This window comes from Oenanthe melanoleuca, chromosome 10 (assembly GCF_029582105.1).
Source record: "Oenanthe melanoleuca isolate GR-GAL-2019-014 chromosome 10, OMel1.0, whole genome shotgun sequence".
NCBI lineage: Eukaryota > Metazoa > Chordata > Aves > Passeriformes > Muscicapidae > Oenanthe > Oenanthe melanoleuca.
Window position 1 is genome coordinate 3,277,999 of NC_079344.1, and position 25,690 is coordinate 3,303,688.

Below are 25,690 nucleotides of genomic sequence, written 5' to 3' on the forward strand. Positions count from 1 at the left end.
TTCAGAAATTCCTACTTACTGCCTGCATGGCAGCTTCATAGCATGTAGGTCTTAGCAGAGTAAATGTCAGAAAATAAATGCAGACTTCTAGATTAAAGATTCACTTTTCCTGGCCCAGATGCAGAGGCTACATTTCTAAAGGTAAAAGACATTCAATTATTGAGCTAAGTATGACATCTCTGAAATTTATAAATATGCAAGAAGTGTAATAGAACCTAAACATCATTCTAAATGAAACCAGTTATTTTAATATTTTTTCTCCTTTTGCTAGTCACATTGTTCTTCCTCTAGATCCCTTAGAAAGCCTGGTAAACAGATCTTGTAGCAGCAAAACCCATGACATTTTAAAAAGCTTTCAATCTTTACTTTCAAGCCACTTCTCCAGGTTATCCATCTGAATCCCTCTGAACAGCTTAGGCCCCTTTTAAATGGTTTAGACAGTTCTACATTCCTGCTATTATTCTCTACTAAATCAACCCTTTCTTATTCACTAACAAGCAGATACATTGTTCAGCTAGTATTTTCTCTTCCCTACTTTTCTAAAAGGAGATTCATAGCAAAAGACACTTATCCATCACAGCCAAAAGCTTTCCTTTTCCTTTATCATCTTGTCATGTGCCTCATGTTCATTTCTTTGTCCTTCAAAACTTTTCACCATACACCCATTGTCAGTAGTCACAGTCACCACCTCTGACATGCCCCAATACTGCCAATGTCAGTGTCACCTTGAGGAAACACATCCTGCTGTACAACGAGTGTGACAGCTTCAGTAACAGTTTCCTAAATAAGCCCCAGCTGCCATTGCACTTTTTAGTTTAGCTTCTCAGAAGAACAGTAACAGAGAGGTGGAAACAGCTATTCAACACATGGTTTTCTGAGCAGTGCAGAAAGAATGGTCAAATTTAGAAAAGCCAAAATTAATTTCACTCTGTCGATTTTTGCATTTCCATTCTTAAAAAAATGTCAAATTTAGAAAATATGCATGGAGCTAAAGCCTTCACACCTAGAACAACCCTGTTTGGCATGCTGTATATAATTTCCAGCAGCACCAGTTGCTGCACAAAGCAGTGCTGGTAATTTGCTGCCCTGTGGTCCCACACCTACCTGCAGAGGAACAGGACACGGGGGCACTGCTGGACCGGACGATGTTTGAGGCTGGGAGTTTTCTAACATGCTGCTGCTGGACAGCAGCCTCATGGCCACTTGCACATGGTGAAGTGTTTGCAGAACAGGGAGAGGTCTGGAAAGTGGCAGGAGGCTGGCTGAAGTCCACACAGCAGGGGTTTTTTTGCTTCAAAGGCGGCGTGGCACTGCTCTCGTGAGCAGAGCTCTGCAGTTCTCTTTCTGAGGGGCTGAAATTCCCTGAGCAGCAGTCCAAGGACCTGCCCTGGGCACAGTCCTTTTTCTGTCCTTGAGACCTGTCTGTAGAGGCTGGGCTGCGGGAACTGTCACCCTCATCAGGAAAGCCCTCTGAGTGAGTTCTGTGAAACCTGCAGTGAGTGTGGCAATCCAGGGCACTGCAGCTCTGGTCTGCAGCCTCCTTGGGGGTTATGCAGTAGGGAGAAAGATCCGCAGAGTGGAGAGATCCTTGAACTTCCAGCAAACAAAAATCTTCAGAGTAGCTATGGCCTGGGATATCAACAGCCTCAGAGACCATCAAAGAGGTGCTCTCAACAGAAACTGGAAAACAGATTCAGAGAAAAATAAAAACTTCTCCCAATCTTCTCTCTCCCCATATTCTGTAGATTGATTTAAATTTAGCAATCTGCAAATTCTTTTATCAATAAGAACTCAAAAGCGCTCAGATGAAGAGGGGAAAAAACACTGAAGTAATTTACTTCTTTTTAGTATCCTTCAGCAAATACATTTTTGTGCAGCTCTTGATACTGACATTTGAACTTTAAATAAACAGGCTATGAACTGCTACTCATCTACTTGAATCCCCACATCTGTGCTTCAGGCAGCAAGATTCCTATCCAGGCTCCTGGAAGCCACAGAGGAAACCACCCTTTGGAGAAACCACCCATGGTTGCTGCTGATGAGACACAAGTGCAAGGAACGTGCAGGACTCTAAAGAGAAATGACAGTCGACAGATCCACCTCAAAGGGCTTAGCCAGAGCTTGCTTTGTCCAGCAAAACTCTCCTCTGCACTTCCAGCCCCAGCCTCTGACTGTGAAAAGGTCCCTCTTGCCATCAATGAGAGGAGGGGGAGAGGGAGAGGGAGAGGGAGAGGGAGAGGGAGAGGGAGAGGGAGAGGGAGAGGGAGAGGGAGAGGGAGAGGGAGAGGGAGAGGGAGAGGGAGAGGGAGAGGGAGAGGGGAGCTCAAACCCCCCACTCCATCTTTAAGGAGATAAAAGCAAAGCTGCAATCACCTTGTGTGCTGAAGTCCGGGGTTGTGTTCCTCTCCCCCAGGCTCGATTCAGATCCTTGCTGAGCAGCAGCAGTGACCTAAATGAACATTTGGAATGAAAGAGCTCATTAACCTGCAGCTTCCCAAAGTGCAGTGCTCAGGACCTAAAGGACACACCTGACAATGAGAGTCACTTTCATATGAGCTGCTATTCAGATTGAAATCTATTTAAATTATTTTAAATCTTTGGGTCAGGAGCAAATGCAGGGCAAGGGCACATGCTTAATGGAATTTTTCATTTTTCCAGAATCTACAAGGTAAATTCATCTTGAATTCACAGGCACTTGGGGCTGCAGGCTCACACTACTAAACTTAATGCAATGCTTAACACCAATGGGTTTGGTAAGAGCAATCTCTCTTTCTACAGTCTGTGTTTCTCATATTGTGCTTGTTTTTTTGTTCACCACATCATATCACCCTAAAATAGGAGAGACAAAACCAGAAACCACAAAAACAAGCACAAGAGCAGTATTTTCCTTTAGTTATTTGTGAAGATGTAACTCTTAATGTGCTCTGAAGCCCTATATCATCGTTGCCACCCAGGTGCTCTGCAGCCTGTTGGAATTGCTGAATGGAGATAGTATTACCACTCACCTTTTTTTCTGAACTGGTGGATCTAAGGGGGTAACTTTCCCTTCACTTTTGAGAATCATGTGAGCAAAATATAGAATCATTCCTGCTGGAAAGACTGGATCCATAAATATCTGAAATTTAGGTAATTTTCTTTCTACTGATTTGATCAGACTTTGGATTGGACCTTGTTGCCAATATCAGCAGGTTTTTAGCAGTTCTTTGGGAATGTGATTATGAAAAAATTATTCCAATAAATAGCTGGTAATAATAAATGAGAAAAAATACAAAAAAGGTTGAAAGGAATGATATTGATATCATCTTGAGCAGAAAGCATCATATCTACTTCTGTCTCTAGGGCCACAATTAACTAGTAGAGCTTATTATGGTTGGTGGCAGTCTAGAAATCACATCAGTCACCTCTGTGCAAACCCTTTTGTCAAGCACTTAATCTGTGTCTGGCCTTCTAAAAAATTGGATGTGACACAATTAGTCTAAAGTTATTAGGGAAAGAGCTTCCATTTCACATGCCAGTGTAGATTAAAGCCCACATTTGTGAATAACTTACTGTGCTCATTGTAATCTATCTATCTATCTATCTATCTATCTATCTATCTATCTATCTATCTATCTATCTATCTATCTATCTATCACTTGCTGTGATCAAGTGACCAGGAAACTTCTTTTGATACAAATTTAGTTTTTAAAAATTATTTTAAGGGTTAGCAGATACAACTCCAAACAACAATCCCAAAGAACAGTACCAGAAATACTTTAACTCAGCAAGAGATGGATAGAGGACTGGGAAGCAAAAGTGAAATCACTCCTGTTTTTACCACTTCCCTTGGAAATTTCTTAAAGGATCTTTCTTGATTGTATCAGTATCACACCTGTGGTAAAAAGTACAATGTGGTGTCACTCGAAGTCACAGATTGTTCCTGGGATCTAATTGTGGAAGTTCTGGGAATTAACTAGAAAAGCAAGAAATGTTCACAAATACTCTTTGTTGTTGTAGAAAATTCAGACTGACTGACTTTTGGAAGAAATAGTAAAATGTCTTAAGGGTGTTTGTTTCTTTTTAAAAATCTAGAGTTTCTAGGAGCTTTCATAAATTCTTAATCTAGGCACTTTCAGAATTACTGACTGGAAAATATCTGCTGAAAATTTGTGCTGAAACATCCATTGACACTCTACATTGTCTCTGAATAATTGCTGAATGTATTTTATATGCATTTGGAATTGATTAACCTTCTTGCTTGGGGGAAGGATAAGCAGGATTTTAATTTTAGCAGGTAACACTGACAATTTTGAAGCCAGGTCAGGGACAGCACATGGTTTCATGCAGGCCAAGAGTAACAAAACCTTATTGAATTCCACATCCTCAGACAGTCACTAAGCCATCAATAGTAAAAAGGAAGAAAACCTGTGCTTTTAACAAGACTGAACAGCCTACAGGTTAGAAAACTTCACAAAGCACCATTGATTTAGTTCACCCAGAACCCTGATCTGTTTGTTCTTATCTTTTCTATATCCCAGTCAATACTTTGCATGGAAAACAGTGTGAAAACCACTTTTTTTTATAGTCATGAAATGGGAATTCCTAATCAGTACAGATGACAACAGCAATTTTTACATGGATGCAACCACTTAAATTAGCACTGACATTTGTTGCCCACAAAATGCATGAAATATCAAGTCTAATTTGGTACAATTTAATACAATTCTAAGGACCTCAATCCATTTAAAAACAAATAAAACCTATTGCTTGATGCACAGTAAAAGGTTTTACAATTATGACATTATTCCATAATGGTTCCCAGAAGCACTTTTGTAGCTAAATCCCTGCCATGATTTCCATTGCCAAGCCTGCCTTTGAGGGATTTATAAATCTCATTATTTCAGCTCCTACTGAACTGTGTTCTATGGGAGCATTTGCAGCATGGAAGATCTCAGGCCTCCTGATTTTGTTCTTCTTGTAGACCCAAAACTGCCTTGGACTTTGGCTCCATTCTCCATTTACAGCTCTAATTGCAAAAAATACATGAAGGCTTTTGTTGTCAAGAAAAATCTGTGGCTGCAGTGTCAGTGTGGGCTTTGGCTGCCCCTGCCAGTGAGGTTCAGTGCTGGGACACAGAGCCTGTCTGAGCAGCAACTACCAAGTTCAGATAAACTCACTCCCTGGTAAAAAATTATATAATTATCACTGCTGGAAATGAAGCCACCACTCTTCACTGGTGATTAGAACAAACACCTCTGGAGCTCAGGTGGGTACAGGAGAACAGACAAGGTGCTGAAACTGACCCCAGATGCCAAAAATTAACAGTGAATACATCTACACAATAAAGCCAAGCTCTTCTTGCAAGAACATGACTTCACAGCTTTAAGTCACATCTTGTTAAATTATATTTTGGTTACATGCTGGTGCTATTGTACAGCTGAATGTTGATGCTCACACCAAGAGTGGCACCAGCTACAAGAGTGCTCAAAATGATTTTGTGCTTCACTAAAAATAGACACTTTACTAATCTTTACTTAGTACCACATATGAATTCTCATCACTTCTCTTTCTCCCAAACCATGCATGATTCATGTCACTTTTGTCCAGGTTTTTAATCACTGAAAAACATTGACTTCTCCAAGGTTTGCAGCCTCATCAAGTTACTGCCAAGGAGAAATGATGGAACTTGGATAAAAAATGTTCTAGAAGGAGATGGCCTTGAAAACTCCAATTTTGCTGTTCAGCAAGGAACTTCACTCAAAAGCAGTTTATGCAGATTCATTTTGTCATAGCCAAACAAATCAGAAGTAATGCAATGTTTGGCCTGTTTGTTGTGTTGGGTGGAGGGTTTAGCACAAGGCAAGATCAGAAGCCCTGTCAGAAGCTGCTTTGTCAGTCACAGAAGATGCAAAGTTAGGCATATCTTGGAGAGATTTAAGTGCATTTTGGTTGGAGGTTTTGCATTTCAACATTCTTTTTTTCTCAGACACTTGTCTTATTAATTATCTTAATAATCCTCTTGTGTATAATAGCAAAAATTTGTATCATTTCTTTAGATTTGTGGTTTCAATTCTGGCTTCCCCAATGTGGAAAAAAGTCACTAGGAAATATCTCAATGTTGTATTTTGAGGAAAGGCAAAGTAGTACCCTCTGTAATGTGGTGTAATTTGGCATCCTGAACACAGGTATTTCCTCAGTGTGCTGTTAACACCTGATAAAGAATACCTAGAACATTTGACTCCTGGAGTTTTTACTGAAGCCTGAAAGAAATTAGAGCTTCTAAAAGCAATTGTAAGTATTTCCCCTTTGTGACAGTTGATTAATCACCACAAATTCCTTCAAGCAAATGCTCAAATCAGCTCTGGCTGTACATGCAAATACATTATCATTCCACTTTCAGCTCAGTCAATACTGTACAGAACAAAGCAAAAAGTGTAACATAAATATTTGTCTCAAGTACATTGGATTCCTTCTGCAAGTTCAGGGTATAGATGTTCTGTGCTCTTGCCATATAACAGCAGAATATGATTACCAAAACCTTTAGCAATCAAAAGGTTCAGCAATAGAGAACTACTGACTGCTGTTGTGTAGGAAGTAAGATGTTAGCTAAACCCCTAAAAAGAAAATGGTCTGGCAAATGTTTTTAAAGAATATAAATATTTTCTAATGTTTGTTCTTTAAAGTTTATCTAGGATTATTTTGCACCATGAAAATGTGAAGATCACGTAAAGAATTTTCTTTGGTTGTCTCACCTGACTGTCAGGCATCTCTCCAATCACTGCCTCGTAGGGAGGGGGCAGCTCATTTGGATACAGCATTCCTGGGCTGTTAATGGTGACTTCATATAAAGCACCAAATGGGGAATGAGGGAATTCCAAATGGAGACTTCTACATAAAAACATAGACAAGCAAACAATTAAGAAATTTCACTGGAATTATTACCTACACCACAGTGATGTAAAGGCTTCTCTGAATTCAAAGCCAATACACTGCAAAGAATTACATTCAAGAAAAGTATTAGATATCCAAAAGGAAGCCCTTGTTCACAGGGTTAATAATTCTATTTTATTTAGGATGCCAGCCATCTTTACCAGCCTGTTTTGCCATCATTAATGTCCTCCACTACTCCAAATTAATACACATTAACTGTATTAATATTTACTTTAATTAATATTTAATTAACATTAATCTTTATCAATTAATACACATAATGCTTTCCTTAAAAAATTAAATCTCATACTCAACTTCAAATGTAAAATGCTAATAACTGTGAAAAGATCACTTACAAAGGGATCTTGGCTCAAAGCTCAGACATTGTTATCCTTGTCTTAGCTAAGTTCAATCATTTCTCTATTGCAGCAGTGCTTTAACACAAATATTTCCAGATGTAGTCTAACAAGTTTGCAAAAAAACCATATGTAATCTCTCTGGAAAAGAAGAGCCCAATGCAAATGAAGGACATTATTTGGCTTTGCAGGAGCTCCCTAGCCCAGAGCCAGAACCAAGTGCTGACTGCAGCAACAGGGAAGGGAATCAGTCACCTCTGTGCCTCCCCCACAGGTGTGCAGGTGTATTCTGGAGGGTAGTAGGGAGGGGGGGGGATTGGAGGGATGAACTCATCAAAATCCAGGGTTTGGTGCAGCACAGTCCCATGTGGAGTCATGCAGTCAGGATTGGCAGAATGTGGCCTCTGTGGCAGAAACTGAAAATGAATAGGTAAAGTTCCTTCAGATGGTAGAAACATCATCTCCAATATCAACAATTTTAATAAAATTAGCAACACTGACCAACACCAAATCCATTAATACCCAAGCTGAAATGAAAAAGGCACTTCTGGAGCATAAGAATACTTGTGATCAGTGAGGAGGGTGGGTCAGATTGCCAAAATACAGAACAAGGTTTTACTGTGGACAGAGAGGCTGTGGGCCTCCAGGTCAGTCACTCTTAGGACACAGACATTTACAATGTATTGGCTTTTCAAGAAATATTTCTACACTGTATATTGTTTTATTGTAGCTCCACATAATCAGTTCTATTTTAATAACTGATGAAAAAGAGATATAACTACTTGAACAACTATTTACATGTTTTTGTTTCCAATCTGAACGGTCTTGCACTTACAGAGAAAAAAAAACCCCAATGCAAATCCCCAAAACAACCCAAAATAAAACTATCTGGAAACTGGCTGCTACATAGACATAATGTTTTGAATAAAACAACTGGAAATATCCAACCCATTTTTCACTTCCAGTGAAGGGGCCATTTATAACTACTCTTTATTACTCTTGTAAAATGAGATATTCTTAATAGTTCTTTGTGGTTTGGTGATACAAACACTGCACACTTAAATGTGGTATAAGTATAAGTAAGAAAAACATTTGCCTCATATACACATCTCAAAGCCTAAAAGAAAATAACTGCACTGCACAATAAAAAGAAATAATACTGAGAACCACATCCACATTTGTGACAGGAACCTCATTAACTTCCAGCAGAGCAGGGATTTAAAGAAGCCATTCCAGTACCATTGATACCAGGAGCACTCACAAGAGTTCTGGGAAATACCAGAACTAATTCATGATCAAACATGGACCATCCTGAAGATCCCACAACCCACACCTGGCTCTATTTGGTCCCCCATGGATCAAAGGGGACTAAATGACAACCCATAAACCACAGAATTTTTTCTTCTCCAGGCAAGTTTCTGCTGTCATAGCACTTTTGTTAGACCAGTAGATTAATTGAGCTTTAGCTCCTGCCTTCTAAAACAAGCCAGCTAAGAAACTTTAATGAAGTCACGTTTTTTTTCAGACTGGAACAAGACAACATATGTTTTTGTACTGTTGGCTCATTACATTATTGTTTGTTTAAATCCATGATAACGACTTGGGAAGCAGTAAAATAAAAGGGAAAATGTTTATGCTTAGGACATCCAGCAAATAGAAAGCAAATTACCTTCATTTTTAAAATCACAGTTCCATATTTTCACTTTTTGAAATTTAACTTGGTATAGTTCTGCTGAATTTACTTTACCACAGAAATGATACTGGTCTTTTGTGTTTTCAAGCTTGAGTTGCACCTTAGTTCTATTAAACTCACTCTGTGTATGTTGTTTCAAAGGTCAGAGCTGTAATAACACAGCACAGCAGAGGGTCAGGAGGACCAATATCAACTGTTTGTGAAATGAAGCATTAGCTGCTCACTGATGGGCTCTCCAGAGACATTTCCACACACAATTATTAATAAAGAATCTCCTCTGCAGAATGTGTCATTTCTTACATCCTACAGCCAGCCAAGGACTTTCAGCCACTGCACTCTACTCATGGTACAGCACAGAGACATGGCATCAGTTTGATTTACTCTTTGTTATGTGAAATGTCTGATGCTCTTTCATCCTCCAGGAGAGGTGGGATGCTGTTGTTCTAGTTACTATCAGACATTTCTCTACTTGGCTTACAGGAAAAAAACCCCAAAATTTTCTTGCAGTCATTTGGTCTAAACTCATCTGATCTTTCAACAGCCATTTCCCAAAGTGTAACTTTACATTAATATCAACCATTAAACTCCAAACTTCTGTCCTAAGCAATCATAAAATCATAAGCAATCATCAATTTGCTACCATCTCAAATATGTGGAAGAATCTTTTAGGAAAAATGGAATCAAGACAAATCAACATAATTATCTAAAACCTGTAAACATTTATCATAATGAACACAAATATCTGAGTATGCTGGGTCATTTTTTGTACACTATTTGAATCCACCAAACTCAGAACTGCCCTCATTTTCCTAAAAGTGTTGATAATTTGGCTCATTTTTACAGTCTGGAAACAAAACAATTTTAATTTACAACTTCCTCGACCTTCTCCCAGACTGTTTCCATACTGCCATGGACCCCAAGGTTTGGTTTGCACCAGAGAACTTGTAGCTCCATTTCTTCAGTCCTGGAGATCCCTGGAGCTGGATCCATTCAGCCTCATTTTGGGAGTGATAGTCTCAGCACTGTCAGCACAGGGCAATTAAACACACACAGCACTGTCACAGCACTGAACCATCAGCACACACTTTGTGGGACAGGACAGGAGGGAGAGGTGTCACACAGGGCAGAAGGGGCTGTGGCTCCAGGAGGAAAAGACCTGAGCTTGGATGCAGCTCAGTTGAACAGCAGAATTATCTGCATCCCTTTCCAGATCCAGCACTACAAACCATGGCAACAAACTGTGACCAGCACTTGACAACAAGCAGCAGAATGGACATGGAAATACACGTTTGGGGGGTTTATAAAGAACAGTTTACCTGTGTGATATCATCCTGCTGGAAGGCACAGAAATTAAAGTGAAAAAGGCTGTAAGAGGGAAACTAGCAGGAAATGAAACAATAGCAAATATAAGGGATTACCACAAAGAACAGACATCCTTGAGAAAACAATTGAAAGCTAGTAAGTGGGAATTAAGTCATATTTTATTCCATATTATGTTATCAACTGATCTCTGCTAGCCTGCAAAAGCTTATTCTTTCTACAGGAAAATGTATTTTAAAAATCTTCAAGAGTTAGTCTCAAATAGTGAAGTCTGGCAGGGTTTCAGCAAAGGCTTAATACAAATTTCATGGGTTAGAAAAAGACAGTAATAAAATGCAACGAGCTGAGAAAGCTGAAGAAACACTGACAAATACTTTCATACAGAAACACACATTTCTGGTATTAGAAGACACCTGTTATCAAATAGTCAGTATCAAGATACTGATGGCAAATGGGACAGGCAACAAGAACTGCCAAGCAGAAAATGGGGGTGGTCTGTTCAGTCACCAGGATAAACAGGATCAAGTTGCACTCAATATCATGTCAAAAACGACAGCTCACACTGTGGAACAGCTCACACAGCAGGTCCCCCAGCCAGCCTTGGGATTAAACTAATGGCCACTGCAGAAGCAATGGATAGAAAATGGTTGCAGACAAAGATAAACAGCATAGAGCATCTCTGGTAAATGCTAAACACCCAACTGCATTCAAAACTTAGCAAGAATTTATAGCTATCCACAGATACTTCAAACATATTTACTAGAAAGAAAGAGAAAGCTCACAGCTGTGGAAATCCAAGACTCAACCATTTCTGTTACCCTCCTGGAGCTGTTGGATGCTGGGAGCTTTCAGAAATCTGACAGGCAATGAAATACAGATCTGGAATTCATGCTCTCCTTTCAGGAAACAGCTGACCTTCTGTTTGAAGCTTGGCATTCAAACTATTACAGAGGTGTTTTCTCATCCTTGGCCCTACTTTAGTGTGTGAAACGTGTCTGATCCTGGATGGGCATTGCACAGACCAGAGCATGTGCTAGAGGGATGTGCCACACAGAGACACACTGACCACAGAACTTGGTGTGTTTTCACTGGGCACATCTGGCTTGGACAGAGCTGAACAGTCTGATGTAAACAACCCTCATAGTGAGGATTATCTGCTTTTTTTATTTTGTCTGCAGTTATGAGGGAAGAGTAAAACATGCTCTCTGCCTGGTTGCAGCAGGGCAAACAAGAAAGCTGTAAAACATTGTAAACCACTGATTGGACTTGCCTTCAATACAGAAGTTTGCCATGGCAGCAGCAGCAAGTTGCTAGGAAGGAGAGAATTAGAAGCACAAATGCTAGAAGTACCCACTTCCAGAAGAGGTAAAAGTTTTTGAAAATGCAGTGGGTCCATTGCCATAGCACTGAGAATTGGACACAGTAAACAACAGGGCTGGACACCAGTGACCTCCTCTGCCAGCTCACAGCTGCAGCCAAACACATCAGCTATCTCTGCCCTGTGAAGAATAACACACCTCCCAGTGCTTAACTTCTCCAGGTGAAATAAACACCATTACATAAATATGTGTAAAACTGTAAAACTCCCTCTGTTTTTGTCTGACCAAATTTCCAGCTCTTCACTGAAGGATCCAGTTAAGGAACTGAAGGAACAGCAGGTAAGACCTGTCAATATAATTCTCTATTGAAGCAGCTCCTCATGTGATACCATGTGGTCCATTCTTCTGCCCAAGGTATGTGAGACTAAGAGCTCTGCACCAGGATTTCCAGCTGTGGGACCTCCCCACTAAACATCAGCAAGGACATCCTGTGCTCTGTGTACCCTGCACTGCTCAGCACCACTGACCCCATGCAAATGCCACTGCTGGGATCCCTGCTCAGCAATTAGAGCTTATCTAAACCACAAGTGCCATATATCAGTATGTGCCTGGTGCTCCAAGGGAAACTTATCTGGAGTTCTCCCTATATCTGCATCTAATTACCTCTGCCTTCCATATCACATTTCTTAAATGTGCTGTATAACTTTGAAATCAGTCCTTTGGAGACTCCAGAGCTCATTATTCTCATTTAATGTATAAAAATCTGCTGATTTTTGAGAATGGGAAATAAAAATTTCTAATTGCATCTAATTAAATACTGGCATGTTATCCTGAGTAAAAGCTCTGTGCAATACACTTGGGTCTATAATTCTGTCTTCAATTAACTGTCCTCCTGGACAGGTTGCTGTTTTCCTTTTCTGAAACACTGGAATCAGTATCTGCTGAAGGGAAATGCAGACTCTAATTGTCTACAAGAACAGGACCATGGCTGACTCTTCTCATTTGTCCCTGATCTTAAAGTGAAATTATGAGACAGAAGATATTTTGATAAGAAAAACATATTCATATTTTTCTGCTCAGTTGTTTCCAGTCGCTGTTCCTACAACCATCACAAGCCATTAGCTCTGTAGCCTCATGGGCACTGCCCTGTGATATCTTTTTTTTAAGTACTGACCATATTTTAGTCTTAAATATTAAATATTCCTTTTTCTACCAATAAAATGTTTGATGAAAAATGGTACATTTGTCAAAAATATAAAAATATTTTCTAACCTAAGGTTTGCATTAATGGTGGGTATGAAGGGAGTATTTATGCAATCATATTTATATTTAGGACCTTTCTATGGATGCATCATTCCCAATGCATATTCCTAAAGGGACTGTCATTGGGGTTTTACAGAACCTGTAAGTGAACTTTGTGCCCAAAAAATGATTATTTAGGTTTTGATGTATTGATATTAGATAATAAATTATATGTAACAACATAAGATCAAATCTCACTTAAGCCTCACCCTGCAGATTTTTTAAATTACTATTTCACCAGAATATGGGGGTTAAACAATGCCAGCAAGATATTACCCTCATACAGAGATGCTTCCTGTGAGGTGTTTGAGAAGAAATATTAACTACAGCCTATTAAGATAACGACATGCTGAATTATCATTAGGACTGATGGAAACAGTAATTAAACATTACAGCTTGCATGTGTCATCATTACCTTATTTTCTTTACAAAATAACAGATGGTTTTAGGTATCACACAACATGATGGTGATAAAATCAGAACACACTCAATGGTATCAGTGCCAGCACTTCTAGGATAAGAACTGAATAAACATATCTGGAGTGGAAGGAGGACTGGAATAGGTGCAATTTGTGCTTTAGCTCGGCCACAGTGGGTGCAATATCTTGTATTTCGTACCTTAATCCAGGCAGCTCCCTTTTGAAAAAACAGGGTGCATTTTTGCAGTGGCCATTCATCAGGGAAGATGCAAACTGAAACTGCCTCAGGCAATGAATGAAATATCATGGAAGTGACAGTTTGCTTATTAAGAGAGATTTCTTCACATTATAGAGCCTTGATATGAATTTATTTGATTCACATTTATCTCCTGGAAGAGCGTGTACATAGAAAGAACAATTCTGGGAAGCTCTGTAATAGAGAGCATCCTTAAACTCTCTAGTGAAACACAACAAATGTTTTTTCATTCTTTAGCTATGGTATCACTTTCTCTTGCAGCTTTAGTACAAATGGAAGGGGTTCTCTGCCTGAGCAGATGCATATACTTAACACAGTGAGTGAAATAAAAATTTTGGGGTACTTTCTGAAACAGTCAACTCAAAGAAGGGACAATCCAGAAAACATATAAAATAAAATAGAAAGTAGTAAAATCACTTTGAAGTATTGTGCAGTATTCTTTTTTTTCCTTAGCACTTGAAATAAAATATTTGTTAGGTAGGACTGTTTTTAAATCAAAGAACCCCTCTACAAATTCACTAGAAAATTTAAACTGTGATTTGTACCAGACAGCTTGTGTTTGCATTTTTAGGATGTTTTTCCTGAAGGTTGGGCTGTCAGAAGACAGCAGTTTCCAGTAAAATAAATCAGTTTGCTTGTATGAATCAAGACACTTGTTGTATGCAAAAGTCATCAACAAAGCACAAAAATCACAGCATCATTGCTGCAGAATTTCTTGATACTGTTGCACCTGCTTTATGTTGCTAAGCAATAAATTGGAATTCTTTGAATTTACAAAAATTACCATTCCCATTGATTAATTTCTGAGACAAGAACACTAACACAGCATGAGTCAGAACTCATTGCTCTAGTGATAACCTAATGACATCCAAGGAGGGTATTCCCTATTGCCTTGCTACAGAAGAGCCTACAGAGCTCTTGAACACTGCAGAACAGAGTAAAACCATCAGCACAATGATTGAAACCTTTTCAGCTATGAGGAGTGGGATCTCTTCCTGCTGCTGTCAAACTTCCAACATGGTACAACCCAGCTAAGAGAAGCTGCATGCATCAGTGAGAAGGAAAAGGAAAAAGCAAAAAAATCCAGCATTAACAGGCAAGAGAAAAGGAAGTTGATCAGATTTCTGGGTGTAGTAGAGCAAAGGGGAACTGCAGATCATGGGACAATAGGCTGAAAACAGTGAAAGAAAAAGAAATCCTCAGGTGAGAGTTGAGCTGGTCTAAGTCAGCGTAGCCCCAGGGAAGTTACGCTCACTTAGGCCCGGGAGGAATCTGGCTCAGCAACCTGAAAAAAGAAAGGGAAAAACTGATAAACAAGAAAAGACTGGGATTGAGCAGAAAATTTTATATATATATGTATATTTTCTTTTTCCCTTCTTCTGTGGAGAGGGAAGAAAATTCTTGCCGATGGAGCTGAAAGGGTGGGAGAACGGACAACTAAGCAGGAAGACACAAAGCTGGAAACACAAAGCATAGGAAGCAAAAAAATTAACATAATGGCAGCATTGCCAGGTGGGAAAGAAAGACATCAAGAATGAGGTGGCAGAGAGAAAAATTATGTGCTTTTAAGGAATTTTGCTTCCTATTGAAGTTACTGCTTCTTGCATATGCCCGTCAGAAGCACTTTAATATTGTTCCTGGTTCATTGTTGTCTATTCATTTTTATTCCTCTGACACTGCTAAATACCATTAAGTGTAGATCAAGATTCCTGGAATATACACTTCTGGACCACTGCTACCAATTTTCCACTAGACAGACAGATTTTTCGAAGTGTGACAATCTCTTCATCTCCTCATCATCACTGCAAGGTGAAAAAGTTCTTTAGTCAATGGGCATTCTTGTAGAATATAGAGGGGGGAGAGTGTGTGAAAAGAAAGAATACCCAGAATATGACAAAAACCTTTTAACACTTAAAATATAAGTGTCATCAGCTGAAATTATTATTTCAGTTAATTGTTTCACATCCATACTGCTGTTATTAAATAAGCACTGTTTACAAGCCTCTACAACTTGCATACAGAGACCCATAGCAAAAATGCATTTATGTACTATTTGTAGTAATTACCTAAACATAGGAGCCTAAATTATTGTACCCATTACTGTGTGAAACAAACACCAGATCCCAGATAGAATATATTCTGGTTTTGAAACCCAGTGACTGGAACACTTGTCTAGAAAGGACAGCCTTATCTCTGTAATTCATGCACTTAAATCAATATCCATGGCAGCCAGTGTATTTCTAATTATTTTTTTATTTTTAAAACAACCATGCCTGCATGGGCAGGCTATACAACATTTCTGTTTAAAATGGTTTGTAGCTAACTTGCTGGCCAGTCTTCCATTCATGTAAACATTTTCAATACAAGATGTACAAATGGCTAATACTAGGTTTGTGAGTTTGCCCTCCCTTATTAAACAGGACATTTCCTAGATTAATCAGTAATAGAGCAAGGTTACAAGCAGTGTAGCTGGTCTGAAAAATACAAAAGTTTTAATTTTTTTTTTTTTAACATAGAAATCTTGTTAATCCAAATACTCATTTTGAGTAGGAAAGCTGCCTTTGTCCAACCAAAACAAGACAGCATCCTGTGATGCAGCTGACTAGGCAGAAGACTAATGATCCTTTTCCCTCTTGTTTTGAACACAAATTCTACTCTGAGGCTGTGTTTTCCTTATGAAAACACAGTTATTGGCACAGGGCTGTGAAAAGTTCCAGTTTTGAGCTTACACTTCTCATACTCTGTAGTTCTCATGCCAATCTAGTAGTGAAAACTGGGATGTTAAAGCTAAGTAATTGCTCTGGGGAGTGTGGAAACTGGAGATAATATACAAGCAATGACAGCAAATGCAATGTGCATCTGTAACTGAACCTCGTTAATAAGCTCGTTAACAAAAACAACAACTCCCAATTGCAGAATCCCGATCACAACACTCTACTATAATACATAAACATGAAAACACAGCAGCTCCTCATGCTGCATACATCTATATGCTATTTTTATACAGATGTATGCAGATAAAAGAATACACCCATATACTACACAGAGACACACAAATAGGCTTAAGTTTATAAGCAAAGAGTAGGTGCAAATGAATATCCACAGAGAACAACAAGTGTTATGCTGGACAAGCCCTGTGCTGTCACTGAAACGTACTCACCATTTGCAGAAGATCAGAAGAAACCATCTGCATGCAACACATTGCTGTTGCCAAAGCACAGACAATGGTGGAGATGATATTGAGAGCGCACACACTGAACAACAGGTCCTGCAAGAGACATCAGCAGAATATCATCTCCTCTCTCAGGGACACAAAGGACAGGAAATGCCCGAGGGGGTTGATAACAAACACTGTCAACTGCTATCGATTAATATGGTGTCAAATAACCGGGTAGAACTCATTTAGCTTGTAATCTCTTTCAGGTAGCAATCCACAAAGGCAGCAATTACAGAAACAAACATCTTCCCCACTTCTCACAACACATTTGCTATTCGATATTTCCTCAGAAATATTGATATTCAAATTTCCTAGTTCCCCAAAAAGACAAATTATTCTTTCACAATCGACTCCAAGCTGCAGCTATCACAAGAAAGATACTGTGAAAGACGTTTCTGATTAAAAATGACATGCAGAAATATTATTGCTTTGAGTAGTTGAAATCCACAACTTAGGTCTGTGTGTTAAAAAAATTATAGTATGAAATAGAGACTTATCCTGTTTCAGAAACTTGATGCATCTAAAATATTTTTATGAGAGAAAAGCAGTGATTACACACCCAGACATTTCACCTTCTACTGATGAATTGAGTGCCTATGATCATATTGTTGGTTTGTTTTGTTTTTGTTTTTTTATAAGCAAAGTTTAAAATAGAACACAGAATATTGGTTTAACAAGTAGAAGAAGATAAACATTTGAATTAAAATGGAACATTTTTATAGCAATGGTGTCATTAAAATAAAGCATCCATCTCTCTTTCAATCACTGGATTTGTATTTTCTTTCTCCACAGCCAGTGAAAAGACAAGAAAAGAATTTAGTGTGCTGGCAACATTTCAAAACTACTACAATCCTTGTACAGCAACTGTGAGGCTGCTGTGGCTGTTGTGTGGCTTAGTTCTCTGAACAGCCAGTAAAAACATTTGAGAAAAAACAGCAGAGAGAACAGATGAAAAGCTAAATCAAAGTTGCTACAATACCATGAGCAAAAAAACATTCACTGTGTAAAGAACATTCCATAGGACCTAAGTCTAAAAGAGTATTTCATTCATTGCCAGTGCATGAAATAACTTCCATGCTATAAATCATTTTGTTTTCCCCAACAGTTCTGAAACAAATGATGGAAAGATGATTTAATCCTGCCACTGTAATTGCTTGCTCCTCAAGTGACCTTCATTTGAAGATGGAAATGCCAGCCATGGAAACCAGGCAGACAATAAATGGGCCAACAAGTTTTAGTTATTTAATAACTTACACTGAGCCAGATTTGCTCTTGCTGACATGTAGTGGTCAGTGGTTTTCTCTCTTCTTGGCCAGCCCCTCAGCCAGGGGAATAATGAATCATCAGCATTATCAGCAGAGTACTGAAAGGGCCAATCACCAACTCATTTACAGAAGGTGATACAGAGAACTCACTCAAAGTCATACAGACCCCCTTAGAGCATTCAAACGGAGGTAAACAGGCAAAGTGATCCCTGGAGATTCAATTATTTACAGTGGCAAAAAAAAGAGATTGAGATCCTTTATGTTCTGCTTTCCATATGCAAACCTAGGTAAAGAACACTGAGGTAGAGACAAGATCTAGGGTAGAAAACAGGACAATTTCCTAGCAGGAAGAAACTTCATTCACTGCCTCCTACAGCCATTTAAATACAAAACCTTAGCCAATCTGAGTGCATAACTTAATACCATTTATGCTAAATGATAAAATCAAAGTTCTAAATTAGGATGCAAAGTGTCTCCATGACTCTTGTACAACTTTACATATCCCAGGACAGACTTAACTGTGCCTCTAAGTCTCATGACAGATGTTTCTTTGATCTGTTCCTAAAGATCCCACAGCTTCATCCCACTATTCCAGTGTTTATTTTTACCATCAATGTCCTGGTTAAGTCATCCCACAGATGGAACCCATGGCTTCTTTTCTTCCACAGCTCCTAAGAACAGGCTGTTACACAGCAGACTTTTATACCTTTGAACTCTATTATCACTCCTGAAGCCTTTTTCACCTTTACTGAATGAAATATTAACACCATTTTCTCCAATTTTTGACTGAATTCAACTTTCTAGGCCTCTGATCATTTTCATTCATTTAATTTCCTTCACCTCACCTGGGTCCACATTTTTCCTTAAATGCAGAATCCTAAACTAGGCACAACCGAAGGACTTGCAAACACTGACTCTAGTGTGGGGATTATTTCTAGTGCTTTGCAGGCTACACTTGTCCTTGCCCCCCTGAGACTTTCCTTGGCATGCTGGGACAGCTGTGCCAAGTTTGTTATTCAGCATTAAGGTTTTGATGCAGGGCAGGGATTACTGCCCACAGGAGCAGCAGCCTTTCCCTACACACTCCTTTCCAGGCTAAGCACACAACAATTCCTGCTCCAATCTCTTTGAAGGTGAAGGTACAACTAGAGTGTTCCAAATGCAGGGATGCACAGTTTTTAGGTATTTCATAAAGATCTATAAGGAGCAGGCATCTAGCAGCCAGAAAATGTAAAAAGGCAGTGAAGTTAAGCAAAGAGATGGAAAATACTGTAAGTCTAAAATTTTTACAGAGTAATAACTGAGCAATGATTGTGGAGTCCTCACCATCACTAGATATTTCTTAAAGCAAGACTTCTTTATTTATTTTGGCTTTTTTATCCTATAGTCTGTTTCAACTCAAACAGGAATCAAGCCACAGCCCAACCTTCTCTTTTCCCCACTTCCCCCACCCTCCCCAAACATTAATCAGCCTCAGGCAATTTACCATTTTCAGGAAATTCACTCCCTGTACCCTGTAGAAAAAACAATCAGGTAATCCATGACACTCGTTTATTCAGCAATAGAAAAAGTGTGAGCAGGAGCTAAAACCCTCCATGCCCAAACACACTTCCAGAGGGGCAGGGTAGGTGGTTACAGATGGCAGCTGGAACAAGCAAGGACAATTAAGATGTCCTTTAGGAAATGTCTGTGAAAAGCCACAGTAACCACAACAGGGCAATTGCAACTCCCCAGTCTCAGCCAGCTACATTCATAGGTGTCTAAAGGAGCAGGAAATTTTTGTTAAGTACAAAATCAGGGAGCTTCAGTGACAGATCTTTAGTTGACATCTACCAGAGCATTAATCACAACACACAACACATGAATCTCTAATGGCCTGAAACACAATTCTCTGTTCCTCTGAAAGGGCTGAACAAATTTTCTCTTAGATGCTCTCTCTGTCTTTTTAAGACAAAAATCTGACTCTTCAGCATGTTTATATGACAATTAATGCTCTGATAAGTACTTAGCATTATTTCTCTAGAGGTTACATATACAATTTTCTTCACACACCTTAGCTCACTAATTGCAGAGGACACAAATCCCCTTCAGAGTGGAATCAGCTGTCAGAATTGCCTGGAACCATGTCTGGATCAGTCCAGATATACACCCACAGGAGTCAGACAGCACTGAGAGATGTTTCTTTTCCCATTTCCTCACTGAATCTTAGAAGTGGAACTAAAATTTAATACTGACAGTGAAAAAAGCAAGATATCATGCTTGCAGTATTCCATTTGTATTACAGCTTGAACAATTACCAAATTAATGGTGCCAGCACCTGCACAACTGTTTATCATGCTTTCCCTCCACAGTAACAGACACCTCTGACTTATGCCATGGTCCCAAAGGACTCCTGTGCATTCTTAAATCTTCTTCATACTACCATTTTCCATATGTCTAACTACAGGACACAACATCTATTTTTGCTTTTTCCTAATTCAAGCTGTTTTCACTATTATTCTTTTGAAACAGTTTCTGTGCTATTGCACCTCAGTTCTTCCTTTACTAGCACAATTAAAATAATACATAAATGTATAAAAATGCATGTCCTATAAATATGTAGTCCAAAACCCTACAGAACACATTAAAATAGAAGTATTACAAAACCTGAGTATGATTTAAAATCTGAACATTTAATTGCTAAATTTTTTAATATTCTGTATTCAAAAAAGATAATTTTAAGATATAATTAATTGAGAATATAAAAAATCTCCTACTGCAATATGCTCAAAAATCAATTTGTCCTAAAAACTGATTTTCTTTGTTTTCCATCAAACTGCTGGGTGATAAAGCAGTCAGATGGTATCAAACTGGAATAAGTAAAAAATTGGTGATTGTCACATCGATAACTCAACTGTAGAAACAATCATTTAACAAAGCAATTTAGAACAGCTGTTAGCACATGCAATTACCTGGCAGAAGCTAAGAGATGAGATAGAATCTAAAATGAAAAATGACAATGGCACAAATCCCATCACTCAGTGATGGGTGCACTGACAGAGCTGGGTCCTTTATAAGCAATCAACACTCACTCACTGCATGTGTGTTCACTCTCCTGAAATTTTGTCCTTCAGAACATCATTTGTATCTCCTGTCATAGCAAATATAAAGCAAAATTGGAATAGTATCACTTCATTTTAATGGTGGGCCATACCCATAGAGTTCCTTCAGCTTAGACAACAATTTGTAACTGAATTTGTCTCTGGTACCAGTTATCTTTCAAAACCATCAAGTAAGCTAGACTAAAACAGGAATGTCTGGACATCTTCAAAACTCAACTCAAATGCAGACTTTGGTAACTATTTAGTCACTTTCTTGCCTCTTCCTATCATAGCAATGAACTGTACTGTAAATGAAATTACATGCATGAGCATCAAAGCAGAGAATTTGTTGCTCAGTACAGAACATACCATACAGGTGAAACTCTATTACCTCAAAATATTCATTCTGCCAAGTATTATACAGAAAATTAATCAGATGTGCTGCTTACACAGGAATGAGAAACTGTATTTAAACCAGGTTTGCTCTAGAAGGAAATAAAGTACATCCATCATTTTGTGAGTTCCAGTCGCTCAACAGTATTGAGCTGACAGCTCTCTTTACAACACACTCACATTTTGCTGGCTGAATAGACTATTTTCCTGGGGAAATAAAAGATTTGTAGTCTTTGAGGTTCTTAAGTTCTTGGCACTTAGTCAATGTGCTGTGAGAGAAGCAAAATCAGCTTGCTGCTGTGTAAAAAGAACACTCTGTAAGCAGCAGCCCTGACACATGGATCTCCACATGCCCAGCCATCAATGGCTAAAAGCAGCTCCACTCCTGCAATGTGTGATGATTTGTTTTCTCCATGATTGACTTCAATTATAGTGCTTCATTTCTTATCCTACTGTATCCTGGAAAGAGATAATGAGCAGGAAAGCTTTTTCACCCATGAAATGAGTGCCAATGTACCTCTTTTATTCAAGGACAACAATCCTTTTAACTCAAAATATAACTTCAGTTGTTCTCACTGGATATGTCTGGAAAAGCACTGGGAAAAACATCTGTTCTAATACAAGGAAGGCTCAAGAATTAATTCTGAGCCAAACAGGTCTCAAAGACACATTGCATTGTAAATGGAGAGATGGTCAACACTTCAAAAAATAGATTTAAGGCTTGAAAGTACAGTATAATTCATTGTTTTATTGTATTTTTAAAAAGCAGTGCACAACTGCTACTTAAAAATAAACTCAAAAAGGTCTTGTCTGCTTGCAACTTCAACCTTCCAACTCAGGTATCAGCATTAAACTTAGTAAAGGGGATATGACAGAGACTCCTGAAAGGCTAAGGTTTCATAACATAACTGGACAAGGATGGAACAAACAGATTCCAGTCATTCAAAGAGGCACCTTTTCAGCCAAGAGAGATGTTTACAACCATATTCCCTCATTGTCCAAGCTAGGAACAGAAAAAAATAAGAGGAAGGAAAAGCAGCTCAGCATTCAGGCTACAAAGCCCACCCTGATCCATCCGAATTTTGATAGTCTTGGTGTGGGAAATACATTCAGAATGTAGGGAATATTTTCAGCTGCCAGTAAAGGAGTGTGAAACAAGTCCAGCATTTAAAAATCTGATATGGAATTACTTATTCTGTGCTGAGCTTTATCCAATTTTAAGCTTATGAAGCCTTTCAGGTAGATCATTCACTAAAATTAGTAATATTGCATTTGGTCTTGCAGTAAATCTGAGAAAAGTCTGTTCTCATAACTCTAAAGAACATGTTAGGAGCCATCCTCCTCTGTTCTGCAAGTGGAAGAAGACTACAGGTATGGTATCTTATAAATATAATTCTAACCCTACCAATTCACCACCCTTGAGTGGGCTGAGACCCCATTACAACAGTGAAATGGCAAAGTATTTTTGTCCATTTTGCTCCAACATATAATTTTGTGCTGAAATCCCACTATTCAACTAATCTCAGAAATCAGCACTTACAGATCAGTCAGCACTTGCAATCAATACTTGTATCTATAAATGTGCATATGTGGGACCATACAAACTGCAGTGATAGTTCCTTTGTCCCCATTAAAATTCTTGAGTAGTTTATTCAGGGCTTGAAATGAAGTAAGGAGGATTGATTTACAAAAAAGCACATAGAGATGGTTCATTGCAAAAACAACAAATTTAGAGATTTTTTCAAAGCAATTATAACCCCCCCACCCAACATCATACAAGGCACAGTTAAACACACAGGACCAGGAGCCACTGCTGGTTTTCCGAGTCCTGCCTGCCTGGGGACAAGATCAGACAGGTGAGGTGTGCCCTCCGTTGTTCTGTTCACAGCACAGCTCCACAGCTGCTACCACCAAAACCCCACAGCTGCCTTAGTGGAAACACAAGATTTTTATCCCACTTGCAAAAAAGAGGAGCATGAAACCTGCTTAATGTTAGACATGAAGATGTATAATCTTAACTCTGGTTTTCTACATTTTCTCTCTGTCTCCTCAAACAGTGAATACAATTGAGCTTTTGGTACTAAAACATCTGTTTCTTTAAAATCACATTGTAGTTGTTAATTGTAATTAAAGAGGATGAGCCTATCACTGTCAGCTGTTACCTAATGAGCTGTAACTTTTTTTCTTATGGGCTTAGTAGAATGCTTTTCTTAAACTTACAGCCAGGAAACTTACAGAGGTAAGCTAAATAGAAAGCAAATGTAGAACTAAAATTGAAATATATGTAAAAAACTTCCTGAAAAAGTTATTTTCCTAACTACCCTTTCTTAGATGAAAAGTTTTGAACATAATTAAAATTGGGCTCAGACTATACTCATGGGAACTCCTGTGTTTAAACCCATTTTCTTGTAGTGTAAGTTGATATGTCAATTCCCTTTATAAATGATTGAGTTATATCTTAAAAGAAATTAAATTTTGTAATACTGATTGCTGTGTTGGTTAGAACCCTTGTCTTGATTTTCAGCATATGTCACTTCTACTCACATCATATGCTGACAGTGTCCTCCAAAGATAAACAGTTGTTTTCCTCTCATTAAAGTTTACCTTACTGACATATTTTCAGGAAGCAAACATATGCTCCCTCCATCTTTATTTTTATGGAATTAGCATGTCAGTTTTTCCTGAATGACAGGTTCATGTTTCTGCATCTGTCACACTTAGAGGATTGCCCTTCTCAGAAGTTACCTTCTTGTAATACATTTCACTGAAGAGTGTTGTGTTTTGACCAGCAATGTCAAATTATTCTTCTTTTCACTTACTAAACTCCTGCTACCCAGTAGGTTTTTGCTCTGTTACCTTTATCATCCTCTTAAAACCTGAGGCAGAGTTCTTACCGAATTTTGGGGCCATAAAAATATTTTAACTTCTATCTCATCCTTATTACTTGGTGGTAGCTTTTTTGCTTTTTCTTAAGGAGGCTGAAGAACATTTAGATAGTTACCACATATTCTGTACAGGATTTCTACACATTCTGAATTTTAAAATATATCTTCAAACAACAGTAAAACTTTTATAGCTTTCTCAGGACCCACCCTATAATCTTCCTCCCTAAGATCCTTCTCATAATGAATTTCTCCACTTTACTCCATTCTTTCTATTAGTTTTATTGAAATACATACTTAGAAATTGAGAGTTACAGATGTAGAGTTCTGCTGATCATGAAAATAACCCTAGAATGAATCAATATCTGCCTCTCAGCCTAGGATTCCTTTTTTCTGAGCAGTTCTTTCATTGATTCCTTATTATTTTTCCAAACAACAGCATCAATGCCTTCCCATTTGGTGATAATGAAGAGAAGCAATGATGGGAGCAATTACTCTGAGCTCTAACCCACTTATACAATATTCTTAGTACTTGCTCTCTATTTTTCATCTGGGTAGTTGTAACACAAAATGCTAGAAGATTTAAACTTCTTACAATGTTGCAGGGCAGTTTATAAGCAGTTTCCAGCATTACCCAGACAGAACATTTACTCTTCTCTCCCAAAGTAACATCACTGCCTTCATGGTAGCAGCACATCACAAAACACCTCATCATCCTGCAGTACTTTGGGTTTCTTTGCAGTTTATCACATCAATAAACACCACCTTGGAACAGCAAAATGAAAGATACCTGTTCTTGCACCTTCCAGCGTCACTCACAGCCAGTTTTAACCTCTGTTTCTTGAGTTACACAAATGTTGATATTGTGATGAAGATGTCTTTGCACATAAGGGTGGATGAAGGCAGAGAACAGCAGCTGCTGCTCCCTTCATCACACACTTTGTCTTGCTAAGTCAAAACTGCAATAAACAGTTAATTCTTTCCTAACACACCTTTAGGGTCAGCCTCACTGCATTGCACTCCTGCAGAGGGTTCAGTTTCAGTGTTTCTCCCAGGTTACTGCAGCCTGAAGTTTGGTGCTGCATTTCACAGCAAACACAGACACCATCACTGTCGAATTTAATCTACGGAGAAAAGAAAAGGTCAGAGAAAGTATAAATCAGCAGAAACACACTTCCCCAAAAATGGTGTTTACAGTTACAGTAGTGACTACTAAATGCAAAATTAAAATCTCTGTGCAGAACCCTTGGAGCAGAATGTTTTCCACTGGTTAATAGAA

The 25,690-nt window shown here is 38.6% G+C and overlaps 1 protein-coding gene across 2 annotated transcripts in view; it reads right to left on the reverse strand.

The window, feature by feature from the left end:
• ENTREP2 (endosomal transmembrane epsin interactor 2) overlaps positions 1 to 25,690 on the reverse strand; it is an 80,068-nt gene that overhangs the window by 6,449 nt on the left and 47,929 nt on the right. For both annotated transcript variants that reach the window (XM_056500263.1, XM_056500262.1), the window contains exons 4-9: positions 25,404 to 25,535; positions 16,735 to 16,842; positions 7,521 to 7,681; positions 6,732 to 6,867; positions 2,374 to 2,449; positions 1,105 to 1,680 (exon numbers count right to left, since the gene is read on the reverse strand). In XM_056500263.1, coding sequence (XP_056356238.1) covers positions 1,105 to 1,680; positions 2,374 to 2,449; positions 6,732 to 6,867; positions 7,521 to 7,681; positions 16,735 to 16,842; positions 25,404 to 25,535 — 1,189 coding nt within the window. The remainder of the gene's footprint in view (positions 1 to 1,104; positions 1,681 to 2,373; positions 2,450 to 6,731; positions 6,868 to 7,520; positions 7,682 to 16,734; positions 16,843 to 25,403; positions 25,536 to 25,690) is intronic.